Source organism: Polyodon spathula, chromosome 16 (genome assembly GCF_017654505.1).
Source record: "Polyodon spathula isolate WHYD16114869_AA chromosome 16, ASM1765450v1, whole genome shotgun sequence".
Classification (NCBI taxonomy): Eukaryota; Metazoa; Chordata; class Actinopteri; order Acipenseriformes; family Polyodontidae; genus Polyodon; species Polyodon spathula.
Genome location: NC_054549.1, coordinates 32,392,048 through 32,416,359, shown reverse-complemented (window position 1 = coordinate 32,416,359; position 24,312 = coordinate 32,392,048). Strand labels below are relative to the sequence as shown.

At 37.1% G+C, this 24,312-nt stretch overlaps 1 protein-coding gene across 1 annotated transcript in view; it reads right to left on the bottom strand.

Annotated features, from left to right (window-relative positions):
- Positions 1–21,457, bottom strand: part of LOC121328372 (leucine-rich repeats and immunoglobulin-like domains protein 1) — a 47,036-nt gene extending 25,579 nt beyond the window's left edge. The window contains exons 1-3 of the mRNA XM_041273003.1: positions 20,056–21,457; positions 2,017–2,088; positions 910–984 (exon numbers count right to left, since the gene is read on the bottom strand). Coding sequence (XP_041128937.1) covers positions 910–984; positions 2,017–2,088; positions 20,056–20,258 — 350 coding nt within the window. The 5' untranslated portion in view covers positions 20,259–21,457. The remainder of the gene's footprint in view (positions 1–909; positions 985–2,016; positions 2,089–20,055) is intronic.
- Positions 21,458–24,312: the final 2,855 nt, after the last annotated feature.

Sequence of the window (24,312 nt, the reverse complement as noted above, 5' to 3'; positions counted from 1 at the left end):
GACTGCCTCTCACCGTGTCTACGTGGTATTCTGCCAAAACAATAAACGCACAGGATAAACCGCTCTTGCTCCCACATTCTCTCCTTATTTTCATATTTTTCTAAATATAGCCTGGTATAGCCGATATGGAAAATAAGGCAGATAAGATTGTTCCATGTGCAAGGATAAGGTTACACTCTGTTGGCCTGCTAAATGCTAGTGTATCTTACTGCTTTTACACTCTAGTAAAGACACATGTTCCTGCATACCCTTGCAGCCAGAGTGAATTACCAGTTTGTGACCTCAGAATTAGTAACTTACAGGAAAGGAACTGCACACATTATTATCCAATATTACCTCCCCTTTAATTTAGGTGGTGCACATACTATTATCACCCTTCAAATAGTTTTGGACTATATTTGACTATGCAGCAGAGGGTTAAACACAGGACATTACTTTTTTACTTTTACCAATGCAATACAGTAGCCATCAAGGAACTTGCTGACATTCAAGTTTTTTGTTTTTTTTCCTTCTCTGGCTATCCAAGATTTGAAAACCTTGGATGAGAAGTGAAATAAATTTGTGGTTTTGGGTAAGCTTTTTTAAAGACTTCATTTCGCGTGATGAGAAGGAATATTTGGCAGCCGTCTCTTCTGAGAGGATTGTTTTGCTTAGTTAAATTGGACGCGTTTTAAGAAAGTTACAGTCTCCCTCCAGATCAGGCTCCATCATTCCACTATGTCAATTGCTATACAGACAGGGACATTTACAATACTCTAATTATACTTCATTCACAAAAAAATGACATGGCAGCAGATATGAGTTTGCCTGATGTTTTCATTATTAACATTAGAAAGAAGGTTCACTGCTTTTTACCACCGTCTCCAGACGTATACATGTTTGTAAAGTAATTTGTAGTATTGTACTTACAGATGAAGAGAGACAATGTTCGAAGAACTGGCACCTACTGAAGGAATGGCTGTCAGCTCATTGTGACCAAGCCGCCTAAAAAAAAACAAGAAAGAATACAGAATAGGTGATGTTTAGCATTCATGGTTATTAGTACAATGTTTTAGATCTCCAAAACTATTAAGAAACAACATAAGAGTATGTACATGACCCTAAAATGTTTGGTGGTTTATTTGTTCACTTTTTGTCTTTTTGAAAATGCTAATGGAAATTTAAAAACTTGAGACCCTGTATGTATTTTAAAAGGTGACTGTGTGAGCAAAATAGGCAGCAAAGCTCTATTAAGTAAACTGAGTTCTGGTGGTATTGCAGCTTAGTCCTGAGTGGATAGTTGGCTCACAATACAAAACCACAAATTACAACTGGTGCTGGAATACAAATTATCACAAAAAAACATGTACAGCGCACAATGGAGCCTTACTGTATTTACTCTTCTTACTGTAATTACCTGGCCAAGGTAGACCATTTTCAAGGTAAAAATATTTTGCAGAGCACAACCTGGTGTTTCTCCCATATAATTTCACTCACAGTTCTAGTTTAGGATCACCGTTACCCCTAACTAAGCTTCTAGTTTTATTTCTGAAATTGCACTAGTTTTACCAAGCTCACTTGCTTTGTAATTAAACAAAATTGCTTCTCCGAAATGGTAACAGACAGACTGGAGTATAAAATATTTAAGGATTAAGGCCTGGATTCAGCCTGGTGTCAAGTTTTAATGGAGATTGCCTAAAATAGCAGGCCCCTTCCAATTAGACTCAACATCAGACAGGTATTATATTGTAAAGCATGTTTGACAGAATGGAATCTGAGACTGGAAAAAATACAAAATGCAATCATTTGTAATACAGTTGTCGGGTATGATTAAAATCATAGTAATCTGAAGTCTTAACATTAGATGTGTTAAATGGCTGTCATACAGTAAGAGCAGTGGATTTAATTGATTGCTTTAAAAAGTACAATTCACAATGCAAATGTTTAACTTAACAAAGCTTTGGTAGGCCCTGTCTTCCCCCATAAAAAATGCTTTCCACCGCGAATGCGCGGAAGGTGCTTAGTAGGGATACTTACAACTCCCGCAGGTTCGGCAGCTCAGAGAGGGCAGCCTGATCGATCGCTGTCAGCTTGTTGAAGCTCAGGTTTCTGTTAAAATAAAAAGACAGTGGAATCAGCACGCTGCAGGGCACACTGCTCACACACGCTGGTAATTACTCTCAATTGTGCCTGCGAAACGCTACACTGTTTTACAAGCTCATTCAGGAAATTTGAAAAACACTTTACCAGCACGCTCACAAATGTCTAGAGATGTAGGATGTGAGCTAGAGCCTCACAATCCTATTTTAGGTAATGTATTAATTCAATTTAGAATATATATGTTTTATAGTGGCAAGATGAAGCCATGTTCTAATACACACCACTTAACATCATTTAAAAGATGATACTGCAAAAACCATTTTATTCCACCAACCATCTACAACATGCAAGAAATTCTTTCAGTTAAAGTCACTGTATTATTCGTAGTGCACTATATGATGAATATTGCACAAAAATGTAGTGTTTGCTGTTAGTTACTTTTTCTACATAAAAAAAGATTCAGTGCTGCTACAGTAGATCCACAACACTATCAGAAGATAAAACCTAGACCTCTTTTTGACACTCCCGGCCAGTAAAAGTCCAGAATGGATTTCTAAAGCACTTGAGGGATTTTCAAATCGATATGCTGCCTTCAGCAGGTATCCATTTCACTCCCAACTCAAAGACATTTATCTGTATAAAAGTCAAACTGCAGTTTAGACTAACAGTGCATTTAACAGCCAAGTCTATATTCATACTGTAACTGGAATTAAAGTGCAATTTGTCCAAGGATTATGTTACGGCAAGGATAGAGGTTTCTACCACGCTACATTGTATCTAGAGAGATTCTTTCCAATGAGTACTAGAGGCCTGAGTAAGCAGTATTGAATATCTGGCAAAACACCCATTTACCATTATACAGTGCTCACTTCCAATTACATTTGTAATGTCGCATTCCTTGCCGTGCTATTAAAACAACAGTTTTCTTGCTAGTAGTACTGTCTCAAGAGATGGCATGCAAGTGTATGTACGTGTCCCATGTGGGGTTCCTCGAACCCAGGATTTCACTTTGAAAATATATAATAATAAAAGTATGGTGATGTTCATGTCAAACTGGATTTTGCCTGTAATGATGAACAGTACATCATGAACAGTAGATCTTATATATGAAAATGGACACATAGCCTTGTATTTAAAGATAAACAATGCATGTGTACTATACCTGGCTTGTGCATGTGTTCAGTTAGGATTTCTAAACTGGTTTGTATTGTGATGTGCTGTGATATTTAATTGTATCACAGTTGTCAATCATTAGGGTAAGGGTTTTTTTTTTTTTTTTTTCTGATCCTTATAAATAGAACTTGTAACTTGTTTTTAGCCATGGTCTTGAGGCCCCTGAAAGTCTGTCAGCACACCGTAATTTTACACTTCTCCTCCACTTCTCTCTCACTGGACAAGTTTAAACATTTTAATCTCCTGATTTGAGTTGTACAATACGTGCACAGGCAGCTATAGCACTGCGTCTTACAGCAAACAGAGGAAGACCAGACATGGGAATTAATTTATCGCCAACCCCTAGCTTTCATTAAACACTTTGTCATCCGTTGTCATAACACCATTTTTTTACTGTTCACAAACAAAAGCAGCCCAGAACCCATGAACAAATGGGGAACTGCTACAGAAATTCTTCCAGCTAATCTGTCGAAAGATGGTTGGGTTTTCCCAGGCCTAGTCAGCATGCACTACCTGATGTACTACATTCCTCTGACAGACCCCTGGGAATGGAAGCACTCGGGCCTGCAGGTCTATGAGAGAAAACAAAGCCTGCCCTCAAGAACTGACAAAACAGCACAATTACTGCACAAAGTTTCTATTAATTGATTCATATTTCAACTCTTTTGATCACCCTTTCTCCTTTCCTGAGTGGGAAGAAAAAAAAAAGCCTGAAAGCATTTTATCTAATTATAGAGTGACTTAATATCTTGATAGCTGCAGTTCCAATTACAAAATACTGCCAAGTGGACTTTAAAAATGAACATAATGCTGTGACTAATGGTTTAACAAGGTGCTTAAAACAGCTTTTCCAAAATATAAACACACAAATAAATTACAATGTTTACTGCTAAAATTGATGCGGACACCCACAATGTAGATTTGTACTGTAGCATTATTATTACACAAGAAAGTGGAATTCCTTTTTTTGTTATTGTAAAGAACTGCATGTGTGTCTCATTTTTAATCTGTGTATTATGCTACCACTTAATAAAAAAAAAGGGAGTTATAAAAATGATACTGCTGTCTTACTAAAGCGAGAATTTTACTCTTAATATAAGGACCGTGCATTTGCGAATCCCACTGGACATTCAGGTGTTCCAAAAGCATAGCTGAAAGATAAAAATAGAACAGAAATATGACACTGCTAGGTACAGTAGGCCCCTTCCTGCAGCAGAAAACAGAAGCTGGCAAAAACAGGCAAGCCTGCGAGCACCGAGAAGAGCAACAATAATTACAGGCACGGGAAGACCAACTTCAAGTAACTCCCCCACAGGGAACCCATCATCACACTTTCAAGATCCAACAGTACAGCTTCAACAACCGATCTACTATTGCATTTCTGAGGAATTACTGTAGCAGCAGAAGCACAAAAGAAGTGCTTCCGCACACATAAAGCACCATCAGATCCCAAGCACAAACTCTTTAGGGAGCCCAACGAATATAACTTCAGTATTTCATAAGCCCCTCCTCTACAATGCATCATGTGATTGTCAAGCTCTGTTCCAGGTGACAGAACAGCGCTCTGTTTGTTCTGAACCATCTTCCAGCTCTAGAGAACTCCATGCCCATCTTTGGTCTTGCAAGTCCCCAGACTGACGTGAAGAAAAAAAACGAATGTAATTGGAAAGCATCAATACAGAATGTGTAATGCTTTAACACAGGAAGAATAGAATAAACAGAATTTATTTAAAGATGATAAATACTGTAACTGTTAACAATGAACGGCTGTATAGTTTGGCTGGAGTGGTAAGAAAGAGGTAAGCTGTCAGAGGTTTTCCAGTACCAGCAGTTACAAAAACACACAACATTGCATGTTATTCCCAGTATAGATTGTTAAAACTATTTTTTTTTTTTCTGTGTGTATAACATTTTCTTTAAAAAATGGAAATTAATTAAGATTAAGATTAAATTTCCCGGAACAGTAAGCCCTAGCAGTAAAGTTTTAATCCTGGGCTAATGTTTTATCCTACAGAATCGTCTCATTCTGCTAAATCAGCCCCAGCCCCTTTGAAGACTGAAAAGAATCTTGCTTCACACTTTCCCTGGCACCAAGTTTCACAGTAACAAAACGGCCCCCTAGAAAAGTTTTAGAAACTTACAAATCAATTTAAACTGTACTCAGTATTCCCCATAGCTGGGGACCCCCAACAGAAGTTCAACACTGTATCAGCTGGAGAGGCTGGGAGTGAGGAGGAGGAGGAGGTGGGCAGTGCTAGCCACCAATTTCAAATTTCTCCACATGGAAACAAGATAATAGCACTCTTGGAGATCCCCTGCAGCTACAGCTCTGACAAAACGCTTCATTATAAATCACACCCTCAGCCTTTGAAATGACACAAAGCATTGTACGCAGCAGATAGGAAAATTGCTGCCCACCTTATAAACTGACAATTACTAAAGTACACTAAATACAGTAAAAATAGCTGGGTTGACAAATGTGAAGCGCTGCAAAGCAAAATACTGTTGAGCTTTAATTTCCTTCAAGAAAAAAATGAGTCTACTTATAGCACAACTCTTTGTAATGTAATATTACTACAGTACAGTGTTGCTGGGTCCTCTACCTGCTGCATTAATAGTGTGTTCGAATAGATTGATATTACTACTATTTTAAACACACAAAGTTATTGCTTTATGTAAAAAAAAAAGAAAATGTCTACAGATTAGCAGTTAACAAAAAAATATTTTTGCCCTTTAGGTTCGGCTGCATAAATCTCAAATCTCTGCAGTTCCATTTTCTGCAACCATGTACACTAAGTGACTTGCACAGTGAAGACAACAAACGTTCTACCCTTCATAAAACGTGTCTACGTCAACTGTTGAGATTGCAGTTCCATTTAGAAGTAAGTCGCACTTTCTTTTTCTCCACTTAAAACTAACAGAACATGACCCCGACAAGCAGAGCAGGGTGCTGCTGTAGTCACATGGGAATCAGACGGTAAGCAGTCAACAAAAGACGGTAAACATAGCAGGAAACCGAGTGCTCAGCCTTCACTCTAATCTTAAATAAATTCAACAGCCATGCATTGGAAAATATTCTCTAAATTCTGGGCAAAAAGGCATTTCACAGGCCCGTCATTTTAGTGACAAATACAATATCCTTTCGAAACAAATTACAAGATCAGCTGTTCCACCAGCAAACTTATACCAAAAGAATAATTTAAAGACATTTTTAAAAAGTAAAAAACAGAAAGTATCATCAATTCAAAAACCACAAGGTGCAGTGTTGTTGCCTTCACTGTGGCATCAGCAAGCTTGACCTGCACATAAGTCTATCCTTTAATAAACAGCGTTAACCTTTATGAACACTGGAACAAATAATAATGCAGCACTATTCCTTCAAAGTGCCTGGAGCCAGGAAAGGTGATTATGTTTATATTCAACACATTAACTTTACCTTTAAAGCGGACACACACACACACACATCAAAGGTTCTTCCCAGTTTAAACCAAAATACAGGCTCATTAATTTCTCTGGTAGTGACAAGGAAATTAGTTGTATTGTTTACTTGACTTTTGTTTCTTTTATTGAGCTTCGTTTTCACGGTTAATCAGATTATGCCACACCTACTTAAACCATACAATCTTGAAGCCATTACAAAGACATAGCTGAGCTCTGGTTAGTTTATAACTTTCAAAAATAATATCATATTCCTTCGAATTGAAGATGCAGCCCAAATTCACCACCCTCAAATTGAGGAAAAAAGAAATCATCAAATAAATATGCATTTACAAAGATACAGTCTCAATTACGTTGTTGTATTGTACAAAACTGACATGAAACAGTGTTGTTGTAGATTAACCACGGTGCTTGTTTATTGAGCTGCGTACTATATACCTAATACTTAAGATGGCGTCTCTGTAGTACACATACCACCACTCACTTACGGCACCCCACATCTTGGCAACAGCAAGCACGACACAACACTCCACGGCAAAAGGCAACATGTAACCCAGCCACCACAACAGCAATGAATTGTGGTACTGCTTGGCACGTCGAAAAATACGGGGGTCTGATCAGCATTTCTGATCAGTCCAAGCTGGTACTGTTTGTTTGAAATGCTGATATTGTAAACGCTTCTCTTGGAATTCCTCAGGAAGCTTGGTTTGTCCTTTCTCAGCAGTAAGTGACGTTGCTGCTTGTGTATTCAGGCAGACGCCTTTGTTGTCTTTTCGCGGCAGTCAGTCTGTCATGTTGCTGTTTGTATAGTCGGATACTCTATTGTTGGCAAATTTCATACACGCATCACTATACTGTACTCTAATTTAAGACGCAGGATATTTTTGAGAAGCAAAAAATTATTAAAAAAGCACGTCAAACTCGAAGGAATACGGGATATAAATGTTGCCGATAGCAAAAAGAAATTGTAAAAACAGTGTTTGTTCACATAGATGATAACTTTTGCAGTTTGTAAATGATGGGATTACTGTGCAATAAAACCTGACTAATTTACTGTGCCCTGCCAGTAGTACAGTAAAAGGAGTCTACAAAGACAACTTCTGACACACTGTTATCCACCTCGGCTCTTTTAGGTTTATCTTTATTGTAGATCTGAATAATGGCTACACACATTTTGCTTGGGCAAAATCAATAGGGGTGTATAAATGGGGGGGGGTGGGGCTAGCAGCATAACTAGAGCAATGCATTTTAATGCAAAGGGTTTAAATTAAACCAATCGCCACCCCCCCCCCCCCCCCCCCCCCCCCCCCCGGCTAAACAAGATTAGAATGAGTGCTGGATTTTTCTTTTTTGAACATTGATGAGCAGATTATCCAATTATAGTCTCTCTAAACCTACAATTAGCAGTTCACTTGATACTGAAAAGAGTCTGTATTCGAGTAGCAAACTGTTGTGTTAATCCTAAAGAAAGGAAAACCATTTTATACTCTAGTCGGGAGAAAATAAGTTTAAAAAAAATAAATAAAAAATAAAACTACAGTACAGCACAGAGAAAGATCTGGAAACTTCTAGCTTTATGTTAACTGTAAATATTAAAATGCAACGTGTCCTCTGATTCAAGATAAAGCAACCAGTAAATGTAGTGCTTAAAATGTGAGCCATTGCCTGGCACATACTGTACACTTTCTGCCATTTCTCTCATCAGCTCTGCATTGAGGCCTAGCAAGTTACAGTAGGCACTCCTGTGCCAGCAACAGTTGTAACCAAGCACCTTTGCATACACTCAGCAACAGAGATAAATGGAATTAGGCTTTCAGCTACTTCTCTTGAAAAAACAAAAGCAAGCTTCACAGCAAAACAAACACATCACAATTGCCTCTAAGGCTTGACATGGCATGTATGCATAAAGTACATATCCCCCCCCCTCCAAAAATGTTTTTTTTTTAAATGATCCTAGTGACAATCTCTAAGGAAATCTGTGGTTCTCGCACTGTTGACTTTCAATACCTAAATAAGATAGATATCACAGTAATAAAAATCACAAAAGGTATACTGACAGTATAAATTTCAATCTTGGCTCAAACAAAAAGGTAAAAATGATTGACCAGCTTTACTTTCTCGGGTTCAGTCGGAGCTTCTTTTTTTGCCCCCAAAATATACATACATACATACATACATGAATTAATTAATTAATTAATTAATTAATTAATTAAAACAGCTTCTGAATACTGTGGAACGTTCCTGATATATTTTTGTAATCTATTTGGCCATTGGATAACGAGAAATCAGGTGGTTTTGTGGGGTGTTTCAGTTGGCGTTGCGCTGTTGGTCTATCTCTTATTTCTCATTTATCATTAACTCCTTAATGATACTATTAGACCCTTCAACACGTGGTTTCTTCTAATGCAGTGGTTTTCAAACTGGGAAAAAATGGGGCACGACACATTTCATTTACAGTTGGGCGGTTACTGCATTCTGTCTTTGGGATAAAAAAAAAAAAAAAAAACATTTTAAAAAAAAAACTAAAAACCTAGTCTTTAACTCCATTTTATTTCCTGTGTGCAAATCGATTTTTTTTTTTTTTGTTGTTTTGTTTTGTTTTTGTTTTTAATGACCCGATTAAAGTTTATTGTAACTTAATTACTATTGGACCAAAATACACAATGTAGGGCCAATCAGAAACCAAAGTATTGCTATGCGTCTAATTTTACAAGCCGTTACGTCTGGTGTGAGAGTAAGAGTGTTTTGCTTTCAATTCAGTGAAAAAATATCGATTGTTGGCGCAATACTAGTACATTACTAGCAAAGAGCGGTCAAGACCAGATACCGTCAGATTAAAAACGCCAAAAATGTACTGCGATTAAAATTTAATTTCTTAATTACTTAATTAAATTCCCCTGCCATCATCAGTGATGTGTCGTAACAAGCAGCGACATCCATCACACTGATACTAGGTAAGCGTTTTATTATTATTTTTTTGCAACAGTACTGTACGTTTTGGTCACCAAGAATTTAAAAATGCCAATGACATGTTTTCGTAAAGGTCAGCTGTAGAGATGCCTGCTTTTCTCTAATTTTATTATCAATAAAAATACATGATTGCCATTTGCTATCACAGAGTAATCCTATGCCATTTCTGAGCGATAGTGCTAGCACGGTGACTTCATTTCCAAATATTTTCCCCAAAAGTGACAGTGAGTATTGTAGAGACACCGTGGTTGTATCTACAGTTTTATGTTTTGTTATTCAGAAACAAAAGGTCAGTAAAATCTGTTGGCATATTTAAAACAAACAAGAAATAAGAAATTGTGGTTGGTTCTGAATCAAACATATTGACCCCCTCACTGAAGAAAAGGCTCCCCTAAAAATTTTGAGGGGGCCACGTTGACCCTCAGTCTGTAAGTCCTGCAGCAAACACTGGTATAGTATTTGATGAATATTCCTGACTACTACATTGTCTAGCATAGAGACTCAGTAAACCTCATTGCTAATAGCTCAAAACTGCTGTTTGACATCAGCCAGTTTGTTATAATTTCATGAAACGTCACAGTAACTTAAATGTACACATTAGGGTGGGTTTGTTATTCAGCACCTGTACTAACCATTTGGCCCAGTTAACTTTTGCAAATGAACAGCTCCTTTATTCTACAGTAACTGGCACACTACAGAACACACACAGTGCTCTGGTGTCAATATTTATCTAGCGCTGTCCTGCCTTTATAAGGCAGGCGGTCTGCAAACTTGTTTTTAGAATTTTTCATTGTGGCACACAGTGTTAAATATAGTTTGTGACCATTAGTAGGGGTACACAAAACAGTTTATATAAAATAAATAAATAAATAGGTAATAACGATTTGGCAAACAAATTGCAGGCTTTATTTTTTTATCACACAAAGTAACTTTCAGAATCTTTTCTTTTTCTTTATGTGCCCATGTCTACAGAAGCTCAAGTGATTCATGGCATTTATTTAAGCAAACCCTTACTCCAGGCTCAGTTGTTTTGTAGTTTCTCACAATCCCCCGTAAAGGTAGTGACCCACAAAACTCACTCTCCCACAGAGTCACACATGCTGTCCTATTTCAATGGTGACACAGCATGTTCGTCTGTCGAGAGGCCTAGCTACACTACAGTGCTTTCCTCTACACACTCAGCTGCGTCCCCTCCCCCACCCTTCTCTGGTAACACAGGCAGACAGCAAGCACTTCACACCTCCCTACTGTAAGCCTGTCCAGAGCAATCACTCTACATCGGTATGAGCTGCAGTACAATTTTCAGCTTAATTTATGGGCAGCAAGCAGCCACACTGGTGAAGCAGGCCATCCCTTGGGGCAGAAAGAGGATTTAAAAAAAAAAAAAAAAAAAAAAAAAAACTTCACTTGACCACAAGTACACACAAAATACAGCTTGCTTATTGATTCTCCTGCTGGTACGACAACTGCTTTATGCTAAAATCTAACTCTGGTAATATTTGATCACATTGCTGGACGTTATTTTATTCTGACTTTGACTTTAACAGAAAGGCTATACAGACAAAAGCGCTCACAACTAACCGTTTTATGATTTTCAAAATACCGTTTTTCTTTCTGCTCATGTAGCTTTTACAAAATTATTTCACATTTATGAGGCCTGTCCTTTAAAACATGGCTGCTCTTCAGTTCTGTGAACCGGTTTGCAAAAGACAGTAGTGTGTGCATGCGTGTCAGAAGCCTGCAAGGGACATCAACAGTCCATAAAACAAACAGTAATAAAGCTGCAACCTAGGCCTCAGGGAAACTGGGTTATGATAGTTGTGAAACTACCAAGTACATGGTTAAGATACTGTGTTGAAAAGGTGAGCAGTCTGGGTAACTTGGTACTGTAGGGTTACCACAAGGACAGTTATGTAAGATGCGGAACTGTTGAGTTCAGAGTTCCTATACCACACTACAGAATAGGTATCAATCAAATCTGGTTGGAGATTACCAGGTTAAAACATATTCACTGACAACAATGGAGGGAGTGAATGAAAGGCAACAGGGTGAGAACTTTGCACTTTAAAGTGTGAAGTGATTTCAGTGATAGGGTTTTATTGCACAGGTGGAACACCACAGTGGCTGTTATTACCCCTCATTTGAAACTGTAAAAAACTGGTCAAAGAACAACCTGCATTTATATAAACCACCCTGCTAAGATAACCTGCCTGACAGGGAGAACACTTCACAAACTTGTTTTCTCTTTCTGTCGTAAAAGTACATTTGTAGCTCAGTAGTCAGTCTGGAGAAGCCACACAACTGCAGACAGAAAGACACATTTTTTTATACACTATATATATATATATATATAATATAAGGGGGCAAACGTATGTCGATCCCTGAACAATTACTATGCAGGACCGCTGCTATAAGATCATTACCTTTCTTAAATATGCACGATTAATCTACTGGTTAATAAACTAACAGCCACAAATTAACAGGTAAAAATTGTAACTGAGTGACAGCTCTAATATATATAAGTTTAATTGTTGTCAGCATAATCGACTACGCTTAAAGCCACACTTTAATTATTATGCCCAAACTTCCAATTAAATGATTTGCAGGAATAAATTTATGTTTGGGGGCAGTTTGCTATTCACACCAAGGTAGGCAGAGACCCCTTAGCAGTTACTGTGGCAGTTTAGCTGTTCCAGGTACCCTGCCACAGTTAAAACATACACTGTAATTCTGTATAGCTCAGCTACTGCACACCAGCTCAGACTAGTACAGCTGAACCAAAGCCCTGGGCCTGGCACGGTGACAGCTTGGTGTTTATTTTCACTATCAGTTTAAGCACACCGGATTTTAAGAAAATTATTGCTGCACTACCTTGAAATACACCATAAAAGGACAGAGAACTGTGGGATTTGGGATAAAAAATGATATAGTGCCAAATTCCTTAACGTTAAAGAGTAAATACCTGAAAAGTACAACGTTACAATCCCCAACTGTTTAAATAATGTACCTGTAAATTTTATTTTCATTGTTAAAATCCAGACAACTTTTTACATTTAGAACTTTAAAGTCTGTTTCAAAGCTCTTTTCAAAATGGCCGCTGTAGTGCAAGGCTAGTGTAAGGATTATTGCCAAACAGGTAACACAGCAATAACTATATATGGTATTAAATTGCGCTTTCTGCAGTGGTTTAGGGGACAGATCACAAACCCCAGTGCACTAGAGCAGCCATTTTGAAAAGAGCTTTGAAACAGACTTTAAAGTTAGAAGTGTAAAAAATTTGTCTGGATGTTAAAGAAAATTAAAATTGTAGGTACATTAAACAGTTCTAACAACACGCCACCTTTTTTTTTTTTTTGGAACCCTGCTACTTACTCTTTAAAGCCAGTTCACTGCTCTGTGCAAAAACAAACCAATAGCTTTTGGAGAAGCTTGTGTGGTTATTGCACTAGTAGGCCACAAGGCTAAAAAATATACTCAGTAATTATTATTTGATATTCAGTAATTATTATTTTTTTCTTTAAATAGCTCAAGTCCTGATGTCATGTTAAGATATTTATTTTTTATGTGTTTTTGTTATTAGGAAGGGACAGGAAAGCAATCAATTTTTACAACATAGCTTTAATAACATTATGATTAGCAATATTAAACAGCCTGAAGCAAGAATATAAACATGTAACTATTTAAACACAAACACTGATTTCAAAACAGATTATGGGAAAGTGTCTGTCTGTGTGAGACTCACAGTATCACATTTTGGTAGCATGTGGGTGGCTGACCTTTCAAAACTTCTTGTAGTTTCCACTAAATGAACAGTCCATATACAAGCTAAAAGGTCTGCATAGGCCTTAGGCAATAAAGTGGAGACAATGCCGAAACCAGGCCAAAAACCCAGAGAGTCAGGGAAGAGGCTTGTGTGCTGCAATTTCTATATCCAGAAGTAAATGTTGACTTCCTCATAAGTCAGAAAATATGAAGAGAAAAAGTTATTCTGCAGACGCGGGAAAAAAAAAAAGAAAAAATAATGGTTTAATTTTTTAAAACCAACACAAGTCAACAAACAAATGAATTGTATTACAACACAGAGTGCATTGAAGGCACAATACACTAAAGCTTTAAGTACAATATCCATCTGGCTCTTGCCGTCAGTACCCAGGCCTTGCTTGGTGACAGCTTCCTTGAACATTTATAGCACTCTGCCCTCTTGTCAGGAAAATCCAAGCCGGTTCAATCCAGTACCATATTGGAGTAGCTGCAGTCATGGAACTGCTAAATGGCAAGTCACAATCTGAAAGAACACAGTTAAAAGTTTTTCTCAAAATACAGAACTATGTCTGCATTTGCTGGAGTGCTTGACTGAAGCAAAAAAAATCAATGACTGATAAATGAAGAAGGTTGAGAGTTCACAATAAAAGCACAGAAAGGTCTGAATGTTTAATACAAATTAAATTATACAGTATGTTACATTTTCACATACAACAATTATGTTACAACAATTTCACATACAAACGGGCCGTTAATAGAGAATCACCTATTAATTATTAAGCAAAATGAAATATGCTGTTTAATATACTGTATGTGTTCTTAAAGTAAGCAAAAAAGTGGTGTGGCCTATCAATAAGAGGTAATCCTTGAGCAATACATTAATAATAATAATAATAATAATAATAATAATAATAATAAGACAGGAGGTACTACGAAGAGATTACAAGCAATAAAAAGTCTATGTATGAATAAGAAAGGGTAACAGGATGTGCAAGTGCTGATTTGCTCCACTTTAATTCCAGCACTCTGCCAGTTACTTCACTGTACTGTACCTCTCTGAACCTTTTTTGATGTTTTTCTAATGTATTTTCCAGATTTCCAAACTGTTACCAGATGTATAGAATTCATGGATGATTCATCTATCATGACCACTTTGTAGACACCCACTTAAAAGTACTTGGATCATGTCTCCCACTCTGCTCCACTAGCTCTCTTCCGGCTATTTTTTTTTTAGTTTTTGTTTTTGTGAAATTCAGGTTTGTTTTCAATTATATTCTAAATTTCTTTAACAATAACACTCTGGCGTCTGGCTCCAGCACGTTAGTTTATTGTTTCTGCAGTATTTGGCCCAAAGAGAAAGAGAGTCACACATACAATTCACTTGCAGAAGATATGACCAGCCACAAGAATGGAATAATAAAAAATGAAAAACACAAAATTTAAACAGCTTTCCCTAGTCACCGTCTCAAAACATGGTCTTGTAAAAGTGGAGGGGGTTACAAAAAAGCCACGCATAGTTATCATAAAAGACCTTGGGCGCAGCAGAGCATAACATTTACAAAACATTTCCACAGTACAGTTTGAAATGGTTCCCAAGTGAAAGAAAACCCAATCCTACAGGAGCTGCCACTATTGCTTCCTATCACACCACACCAACAAACCAATTTCCTGGAGGGGAAGCCCTCATTCCCCCCCCCACCCCCCCCATTTATAAACACTAAAGGCCAAGGGCAAATTGCTGACAGAAGTAAGATACTCTGAGATCTAAGATTTGGTACAATTGGGTGTCATAATGTTGACAGCAAGAGCACAATTAATAATTGCTGGTCAGGCCAAACAGGAAATCGCTACAAATACTGGGGAATCGGGTCACCATGGGCCCACAGTTGATGTAGCAGTTCAAGGTTTGCAAATAACCCATTCATACAGTTCACATAAAACAGTTATGGTCGCAAATATTGCCTTCACGCAACCTTGACATTATGGCTAAAGCCATACTGTAGAGAACACCCTTAAGAGAGCCAAAGTGCAGATATTAGGTATTAGCACAGCAGTACTTTACAAGTAAACTTATTTTCAGATTCAACTGCCAAGTCTCCTCTGTAAGTCAGACATGGGCACAATACAAAACACTTGAAAAAACAAGTGCTCTTCAACAGGTGATAAACCTGACCTCACTATAGTGTGCATTAGGACTCATGTCAAGCACAGCTGATATTTTCATGATGTATGCTGTACAAATGAATGTACATTTAGACCACTGTAATACAGTCCTTAAATAAAGCGAACAGAGAGGCATTTCAATGTGATTATTGTCATTTGTAGGATGTGCCTCACCCACCCACCACCACCTCTGCACTGCTGTACAATGTTAAAACTTTGAAATGCCTGACACATTTCCAATTACTTCTTCAGGTCTGTAAAACATCAGGGTTGCACAAATTTCCAGTATTGCATCATAGGCATTCAGAGGAAATATGATTAAGAGACAAAGCTGAATAGAAAATAATTTGTGTCCAATTTCTGCCTGGAGAACAGTTATTTTGTCCTCAAATTACAGTTTTCTACATTTAGGTTTATAAAAGCATGCACTAAATTACTCATGTGCCTTTTTCTTCATAAATGTATCACTTGTCTCTGCTGCCTTCCAATCACAGGTTACCACAAGAGCTGCTGTGAAAGCAAGGAAGAGCATGATGTTTAGACAACTGGGTGACATTAAGAAGAGATTTTTCACACAGGCCTCCTGTCCTTTTTTCTTCAAGTGATACAACACTGATGAACATCCTAAGGACTTCTCACCTCTCACTGCTACTGGCAAGGAACCTGGAGCAAAATTAAGGTACCACTAACTTCACCAGCGCAACACACCAAATACACAGTACAGCTCAAAAGCATTTAGTGCCAGCTAATGTCATGTGTTGCCTCCTTGTATATATCCAGAACTCACTGCATATTTCAGTCTTGAATCCAGACATACATTATGGCAATGTAACGTTAAAGTTAACATTAATAACCTGTTTCTGATAGATCACTGCAGACAGTAGGTGGTCAAAACTTTATAAACTCTGACCATCTGTCTGTGCATACAACACAAACAGAGGGGGCTGTGAAGAGCAGATATCTGTAAAAGAGACATTTGTTTTCACTGACACCAACTCTAAATGAGACATCAGCACCACTCTTACAGTAAGGCTGTTAAACATAACAGAGCCAGTTTATTCACCTAATAAAGCACTCAACAACAGTCCTGTTTAGTGTGGCTGGATAAAATACAAACTGAATTATATTTGTATTGCACTTATATTTAAAGTAAAAAAAAAAAAAAAAAAAAAAAGCTTTAGTATTTCATACATATAAATGTTTTGTTCAGTGAATCTACATTTGCATAAATATGCAAAAATATTAGTCTCCAACTGTATGCTAATACTCAACTCAAAACGTCAATATGGCTCTTATGCTGTTAGAGAGAATTATTGAGCTTCTTTCATTAAATGTATGAAGACATTATGCAAGAACTTAACATATGTAAAACTGTTATGTTATAAATTATATAACACAGCCCAAGCCGCACTTCATAACAGACAGTGTGACCCAGGCTAGTTAGCCTCTGTTGACTTTCTCTAAACACAAGGTGTGCCATAAACTTTTATACATAGCTGTTGAATGGAAGAGCCCTTTTGAAGTGCCTTGGTAAGGAGGGGGTATGCTAATGTACCATGTCAAAATGGTCTTATTAGAAACTTGCACTAAACATTTCATAAACACAATGCCTGACAACACTGTTAACATGTCCAAGCTGGATCATGCGATTTTTGTTGTGCACACTAAACATTTAAGTGTGAATTAACTCTCCAGCAATCAGTGTAAATCAGAGCAAACCTTTCATTCCATCTTCTTTTACTGTGAGACTGAGGCTTCGATTAGATCCTTGTGTCAGTATGCAGTTAAATAAACGCACACATGACCAAAAATACATTATGTGCTGGAACTACCTAAGGGCTAGGTGGAATTGTGCATTACATTGCCTCTTATAGTTTTCCCATCACTCTGACATAATCCCCCAAGAGACACAAACAGTCCTCTGAGAACTTGTCCACCCCCCTTAGAGTGTATTCTTTATGTCCCCCCCCCCCCCCCCCAGAATCACATTCATTGTCCCAGCAGCTGATGTTCTACATGGTCCCTTTAGCCCCCTGTCCTTTTGTAAAGGTGGTCATTCTTTTTAGTCTGCATTAACATGCTTTCTGGGTACAGAATAAAAAGGCCTGTGATCTCACAATCAGAGGGCAGAAAATCTCACATAAATGATGCTATAGTATTCAACCAAGAACAACTTGCATTTCAATCAATATTGGAATAGTAACTGCAACACGTTTTGTATGAGCCCAAGAAATGAAAGCAAGATGTTCCCTGCAGTATCTCGGGAGATAACATGCCCAGCAATCCTGCAGAAACACTGTTTCTTGTGTTAACTCACTTTACAACGTGTCTGGCAAGAGCGTGTACGATTTGAGCAGAAAATTAAATAATACAGTGAATAACAGCAATTTTGTTGGATCGGGTCTCCCAGAAAAAAAAAAAACACACACACTTTATAGCTATTCAGGAAAAAGAAACTAAAAAGCCAAGTAAATGAAGACCAAACCACAGGACTATGCCAAGAAAATTATTTCATCCTGGTAAAGATGCCACTTTGTCAAAAACAAGGGTCACATTTTTTTTTTTTTTTTGTAAGTCCAAATCCAAATCTAAAGAATTTAAAAATAAATCTTCACCAATAGTTTGGATAGTTTAGATAATCGCTATCCTGTACAGACCACAAATATTTTATTTGACCACTTACCATTTGGCGGGCTCAGTAAGACACAGGCTATTTAGCAGTTCTTCTCCAGACTAACAGTCTGAATACTGTAAACATGCACATCGTCCAACAAGTCGGAAACATTATCTGACATTCCAAGGTAAAGGACAAGAAAACTAAATATGACACATCAATAGTTTATTAGCAACACACCAGCCTTTCTAGAACACAGGGTGAAAAAACAAATAGGCTACATTCACTGCTTTTCACTCAAGAGCTTACATTTAAAAACGATAAAGAATGAGTTTTGAGAAACCAAACGAGCAGCATAGCTACTTTTTCATGTTATAAATAGTCTTCTGGGCCAAACAATCATTTCTGGACATCCCTGTATGATGTTGCACTACAAGCTGTCAGGTTTAATAATAAACCACTGTACTTGCATTAATATTTGGGTTGTTGGTTTTAGTTTTAAAATCGTACAACCTCCCTCACGCCCATTTATAAGAAACGGTGCAAACTTTGCAGTATTGGTGAACATTGAAACACAGTTTTCTATATATCAGTTATAGAGAGATAACGTGCCTTTAAATCTACTTCAGTTTATATTTGGTTTACTTTGTATATATAAAAATCTGCAGTGAAGATATTGGCCTACACAAAGCAGGGAAAGTAAAATTTATGGACTGTTTACATTAGTCAGAGATTTTAAGAGTTGGTTTGGTAATTCTGTAGGCCTGTTGCACAAAATCAAGGCTAAAGATAAACTTTCCTAACTGATTATTATTTTTTAATCCATTCAATAAGTAGAATTATCCAGAAACTAATAAAGACTAACTTATGTGAATGACGATGACTTTGATAAAGGCTTGCCCTCAAACGTTTGTCTGCTTGACTTTAATAGGTTTTACATTACTAAAGTGAAAGCTTTGATAATTTAATATTTTGTGTTGTCATCTGATTGGCAGTACATTAAAATCAATGTTCTTGTTAATTTTTTAAAAGTTTTCTATTTGTTTAATGTTTAAAGTGTTTTGTTGTTGTTTTCTTTAATCTTGTTACAATCACTGTCCTATGGAAGCAAACATGTTGGCAGGGCTCCACGTTATCGTTAAACATCTTTCACCACAAACCGAGAATATTTGTAAACTTCACAACAAATCTGACAGCGAAGCTGGAGTTCTGCTTCATGCTCTGCACTCTCTACAGGAGCGTCATAATTTCATAAACTACAGTCATCTTTAAAGCTAATTTATATAACAGTTTGCTGTTTTACAAAATATCAAATCTTAAGATTGAGGTGGGCCATCTGGCCGAAACATTACTCTGTTTTTAACTCTGTTCCTTTTTAAATACTACATAATAATGGAGATTTGATCTGCGATCTATTGTTACGGTGTTGTACCTCTACTTGCAGTCGTGAACAATATTGGGATATTTGAGAGACTGATCCCGGAGGGTAGCACCCAGGAATGGAAAGAAGGGTAATTATAAAATAGTCGACACAGACTACATGTTATGGACTTTACTATTAAAAAATAATCACAAAACATGCCTACTTTTAACTCAATTGTTGTAATTACAACTCTTTAAAAGGTTTGCATTTTTACAGCGTTTATTACATAGTGTAACATGTACCTCTAGATGGAATCAAATCTAAACAGCTTTTACCCAATGTTTTAGTTCGAATAAATACATCATTTTTAAGCACATAGACATGGGGGGGGGGGGGTAGTGTACCTGTATTTAATCTAATAATTTTTAAGAAATATGTGATATACTGTAAATTAGGGCCTATTGAAGTCGATGACCATTTAATAAATACTTACAGATAGGATGTCCAGCGTGGGAGATCCAATGGAATATCCGTCAGCCCCAAATTGCTGCAGTCTACCAGGTTTCCAGTGCATGTACAATTCAAAGGACACTGCAATTCGATGCTGAACCCGGAGGAGATAAGCAGTTCTACAATACATATTAAATACGCAAAATAATAAGGCAGCAATCCAATGTGTCCCAACGAGGCCGCCATTTTGTATCCAGTTTAATAATAGTCTACGGCAGCTCAGATGAACCACAGATTGGTACAGCTTTAACAAAAAAAAAAAAAAACACTATTAGTGGTTATTATAGACAAACTGCATTCGCATTTGCTGGCTCGGTATTAACTAGCCCATTAATGACAGTTAAACCCGCTTGCATGTCCCGATTCTCCTTGTGAAACTAGTTAGCTACTTCCAGAGGGGATTTGGGATACCCGAACTGCACTCTACTGCAAAATTAAAAAGTGACTTGCGATTTACAAAGAAATACAAAAAACTTGTCTACCGGCCAAAACTCAGTGCAAGTCGAAAGCGGTTGCCCTTAAAAGGATGCAAGAGACGGGATGTGTCAGACAGGCACACGGTTTCTCTCAACGATGTTTCGTTTAAAACGTATAAAAAAGAAACATCCAATTGTTTTCTTTTCCAAACGTGCAAATTCTCCAAAAAATACCGACTCTATTTTGCACGCCAGCTATGCAAAATCGCTACATCCAAGCATGTTACATCTTCCGGAGAAAATATGTAAAATATTCAGCATGCTGATGGAGTGGTAGATTTCTTGCAGATATGCAAAGATACGATCCAGCATGCCACTTTTCTGGAAACAATTATATCTGAAAAAACTTTTCAGAAGCAGGCTACTTATGTATCATGTTTTTACCAACACAGTTTTTACGGAACTGTAATAAGTTCCAATACTGCAACAGCCTACTACTGATAAGTGAGATGTGGCAGGACGGTCTATTTGATGATCAAGATTATTTCTCAGTTGTTGTTGCTCCACGTCTTTCACAACAAGCACCTTTCCAGCCCGCACGTCAACTCAGTATCTCGCTTCCACGATTCCCAATCCACACGCCGCTAATTTCCTACAGTTGCTTATCAACCATACTCTATCGCCAAGTAATTCACAGCAGTACGATTTTTACCACATTGATTCCCCCGCTTCAGACCGTAAGCACTATCAGTGTTTTTTTTTTTTTTTTTTTTTTTTTTCAGAGCGCTTGCTTCTGAACACACGTTGGATACATCATAGGGTTCTAAAACCGCCCATCTTTGCCTTCTATTGGCTACAGGGTCTTAGAAATGTGCACGCTCGTCAGCTCATTGGCTGTCTATAGCTCTTCAGCCGCCGTAAGGTTCGATTAAAATTGACCAACTGTCAATCACCAGTCAGCCACACCCACCTTTCTCACCCGGAGTGTGAAACCACACCACTCACTTCTGCTTAAAGTGACATCGCTCACTTTTTGAAATGTTTGGCTGCTCACTTTTTTTTGGCACAATTGTAACTTATACAGTGTAAAACCATTTAGTTTTGCATTAAACTATTATTTTAGGGATTTATTAATCGCGTCATGCTTTTATTTCCGACTTAAATGTGGCACATTATTTACAATAAAAAATATCTAAATATGCCTGCATATTCATAAAGCGTGAAAATAATTTGCTCATAACGTGATAACGCTTATTTGCGACAACTTCACATAAATTTACTGTGTCATGTTTGAAAGATGCATTTAACAGATACACCAAATTACCCTTTTCGTTATTAAACGTAACAAGTGTAAATCGATTCTAAATTAATCTAGTGCACGCATTTTACACATTGAAGTGCGAGCACTTCACTGAAACTGCATTACCAAAGATTTACCACCGCAGTTTTCTTTATGATTACTTGTTAATGTAAAGGGGGCTGTGTGCATGAATTTCTGACCGACAAAAATACAAATCCCTGCCTTATGAAGTGCAGTTCAGGTAAAGTGCTCCTTCAGATAACTAATTAGAAACTTTAAAACAGAATTAATGCTTTCAATGATGTTCACATGTGTCATAGTTTTGAAATGTCACATTTCATATGTTTTACTGCCATGTTAATTTACATTTTCTGATATGAACACAATAATGCGTCTATTTACAGAATATATGTTTGTTTTTGTAACTATACATGTATGTCCTCCCCATATGACTTGATGATGTCCAAGGAAAAAACATTAAAAAATATCAAATATTAGTCAAGTTGATTAAAAACAAATATACATCACATGAAATAATTTAATTCGTTTTCAGCACCCAGTACCTTTTCCCCCAAATGCAGTGTCAGTGTTTTATTGTGTGTATATGTTTTATTTGATCACACTAATTTATGGTTTGTTTCATTGTAATTTCTAGTTTCGTTTCAATCAACATTTTCCTTGCACTTGTATGTCCCATAGCTGCACATTCCTGATCCATTTAATGGTTTCATGATAGCCTGTAATCTTTTCCAAATGGTAGCCTGATGATGTTAAAAAAAATAAAGAAAAAAGATTCACATCTGTGTCAAATGCAGAGATCTTTGAGCTCTGCTTAGTACCTGGTTCAAATTATTGATAATTTTTAACCAAACAAACTTCAAGACAATATATTATTGTCAGGGAAGTCAGAGACAAGTCATGTTTTTCAAGCAATTAATCACAAATGTTGGGAGTGCCTGCCTGTATTTGCAGCTGTATATCTGGAGAGGCAATGGATCTGTAGTTTTTACCAAGCAGCAATAGCTTTCATATTGCATCATTACTGAAGGAAAAAATAAAGGCAGCTCTCAAGAAGAAACAACATGTGTCTAGTTGAAGGAGTTCATTCTAGTTAAAAGACTTTAAGAAGCAGTCAGGGGTCACCGGCAGCTTTATACTTGTATGAAATTGCAAATGCAATTCTATCCTAAATTAAAAAAGCAACTGTTTATTTAAATAAGAATAATACGTTTGGTGGTTTATTCCCTAACCCTAGGCCCAACGGTCTAATTTCAGACTTTTCTTAAACGCCATTTTCTTAATATGACCTTTATAAAAAACACTTTGCAAGCAAACCTGTTATTCTTGAACCTCTCCATAGCTCTCATTTGTGGCTTTGGTTAGATTTTAAGGTTAAGATGCAGTTGTGGTTTTAGTGGAAACCAGCAAGCATCCTTAATTAACCACAACAAAAAAGATGCTTGCTAAGAACAAATGACAAGTTTGATAAACAATGAGTAATTCATAAAGATGATATAAGAAAATGCATGAATGAAATATAATAATGACATTCTGTACCTACAGCATGTCCAATGTTTTGTAATGTAAGGTTAATTTTCCTAATGGGCTGTAAGACCACACAATCGTTTTATCAGCCTTTAACACAGCTGGGTTAAAAAAGTATACTTTTCCTCCAACAGAAGAATGACCATGTTCTAATAAAATAATCCCACAATCCTTTTGATTTTCAGCTGCCTAATAAGTACTTCATTATAGAGCAATCTAAATGTAATCTCCTTAAGGTTCAGTGTAATTGATGTAGTCTCAATAGGATAATTGTTCAGTTTAAGACAAGTTGCTGTTATGCTTCTCGTGAGTCAGAAAACCCACAGCTGGGTTGTAAAGACATAGCTTTCGTGCTCAAAACTAGAGACACTCAGATACCATTTAAAAACCTACTAACTTTTTGAGCTGTTCATAAATGCATTAATTACTTGCCTTCACCTTAATACTGGCGAATTGGAGTGTTAGAAGAGCGATTTCTTTTCTCATTTACAACTTTTTTTTTTTTTTTTTTTAGCTGGAAACCTTCCCATTACTTTTCTTAACTCAACTATCCCTTGGGGAAACAGTTTCACAGTGAAATGTCCTGTGAATGTAGAATTGCAGAGAGAACCATGGAATCTGGCATTATCTGTACACTTTCAATTTAGTACCCTTTCAGCCTGTTGTCCATGGAATTAACACATGGTGGCCAACTAAAACTGTCAGAATAATAATATAGTCTCAGTATGGATACCGGGCCACTGTAAAATCCAATGGACAATAGTACCTTTTATTACACTTATGACAAGACAGGTTTGTCAGTAGTTTCAGTGCCTATTAGCTTGATAAAGTCCTACAAAAAACACATGGATACTTAAAAAAGACCAGCTTTTGGAGGAGGTTCAGTAATCATAAGAACATATGAAATGTAGGGAACTAAAGAGGTTCGTTTAGCACGGCAGGATGTACTAATTGTGTTTTAGTGAAAACTTCACCTGCT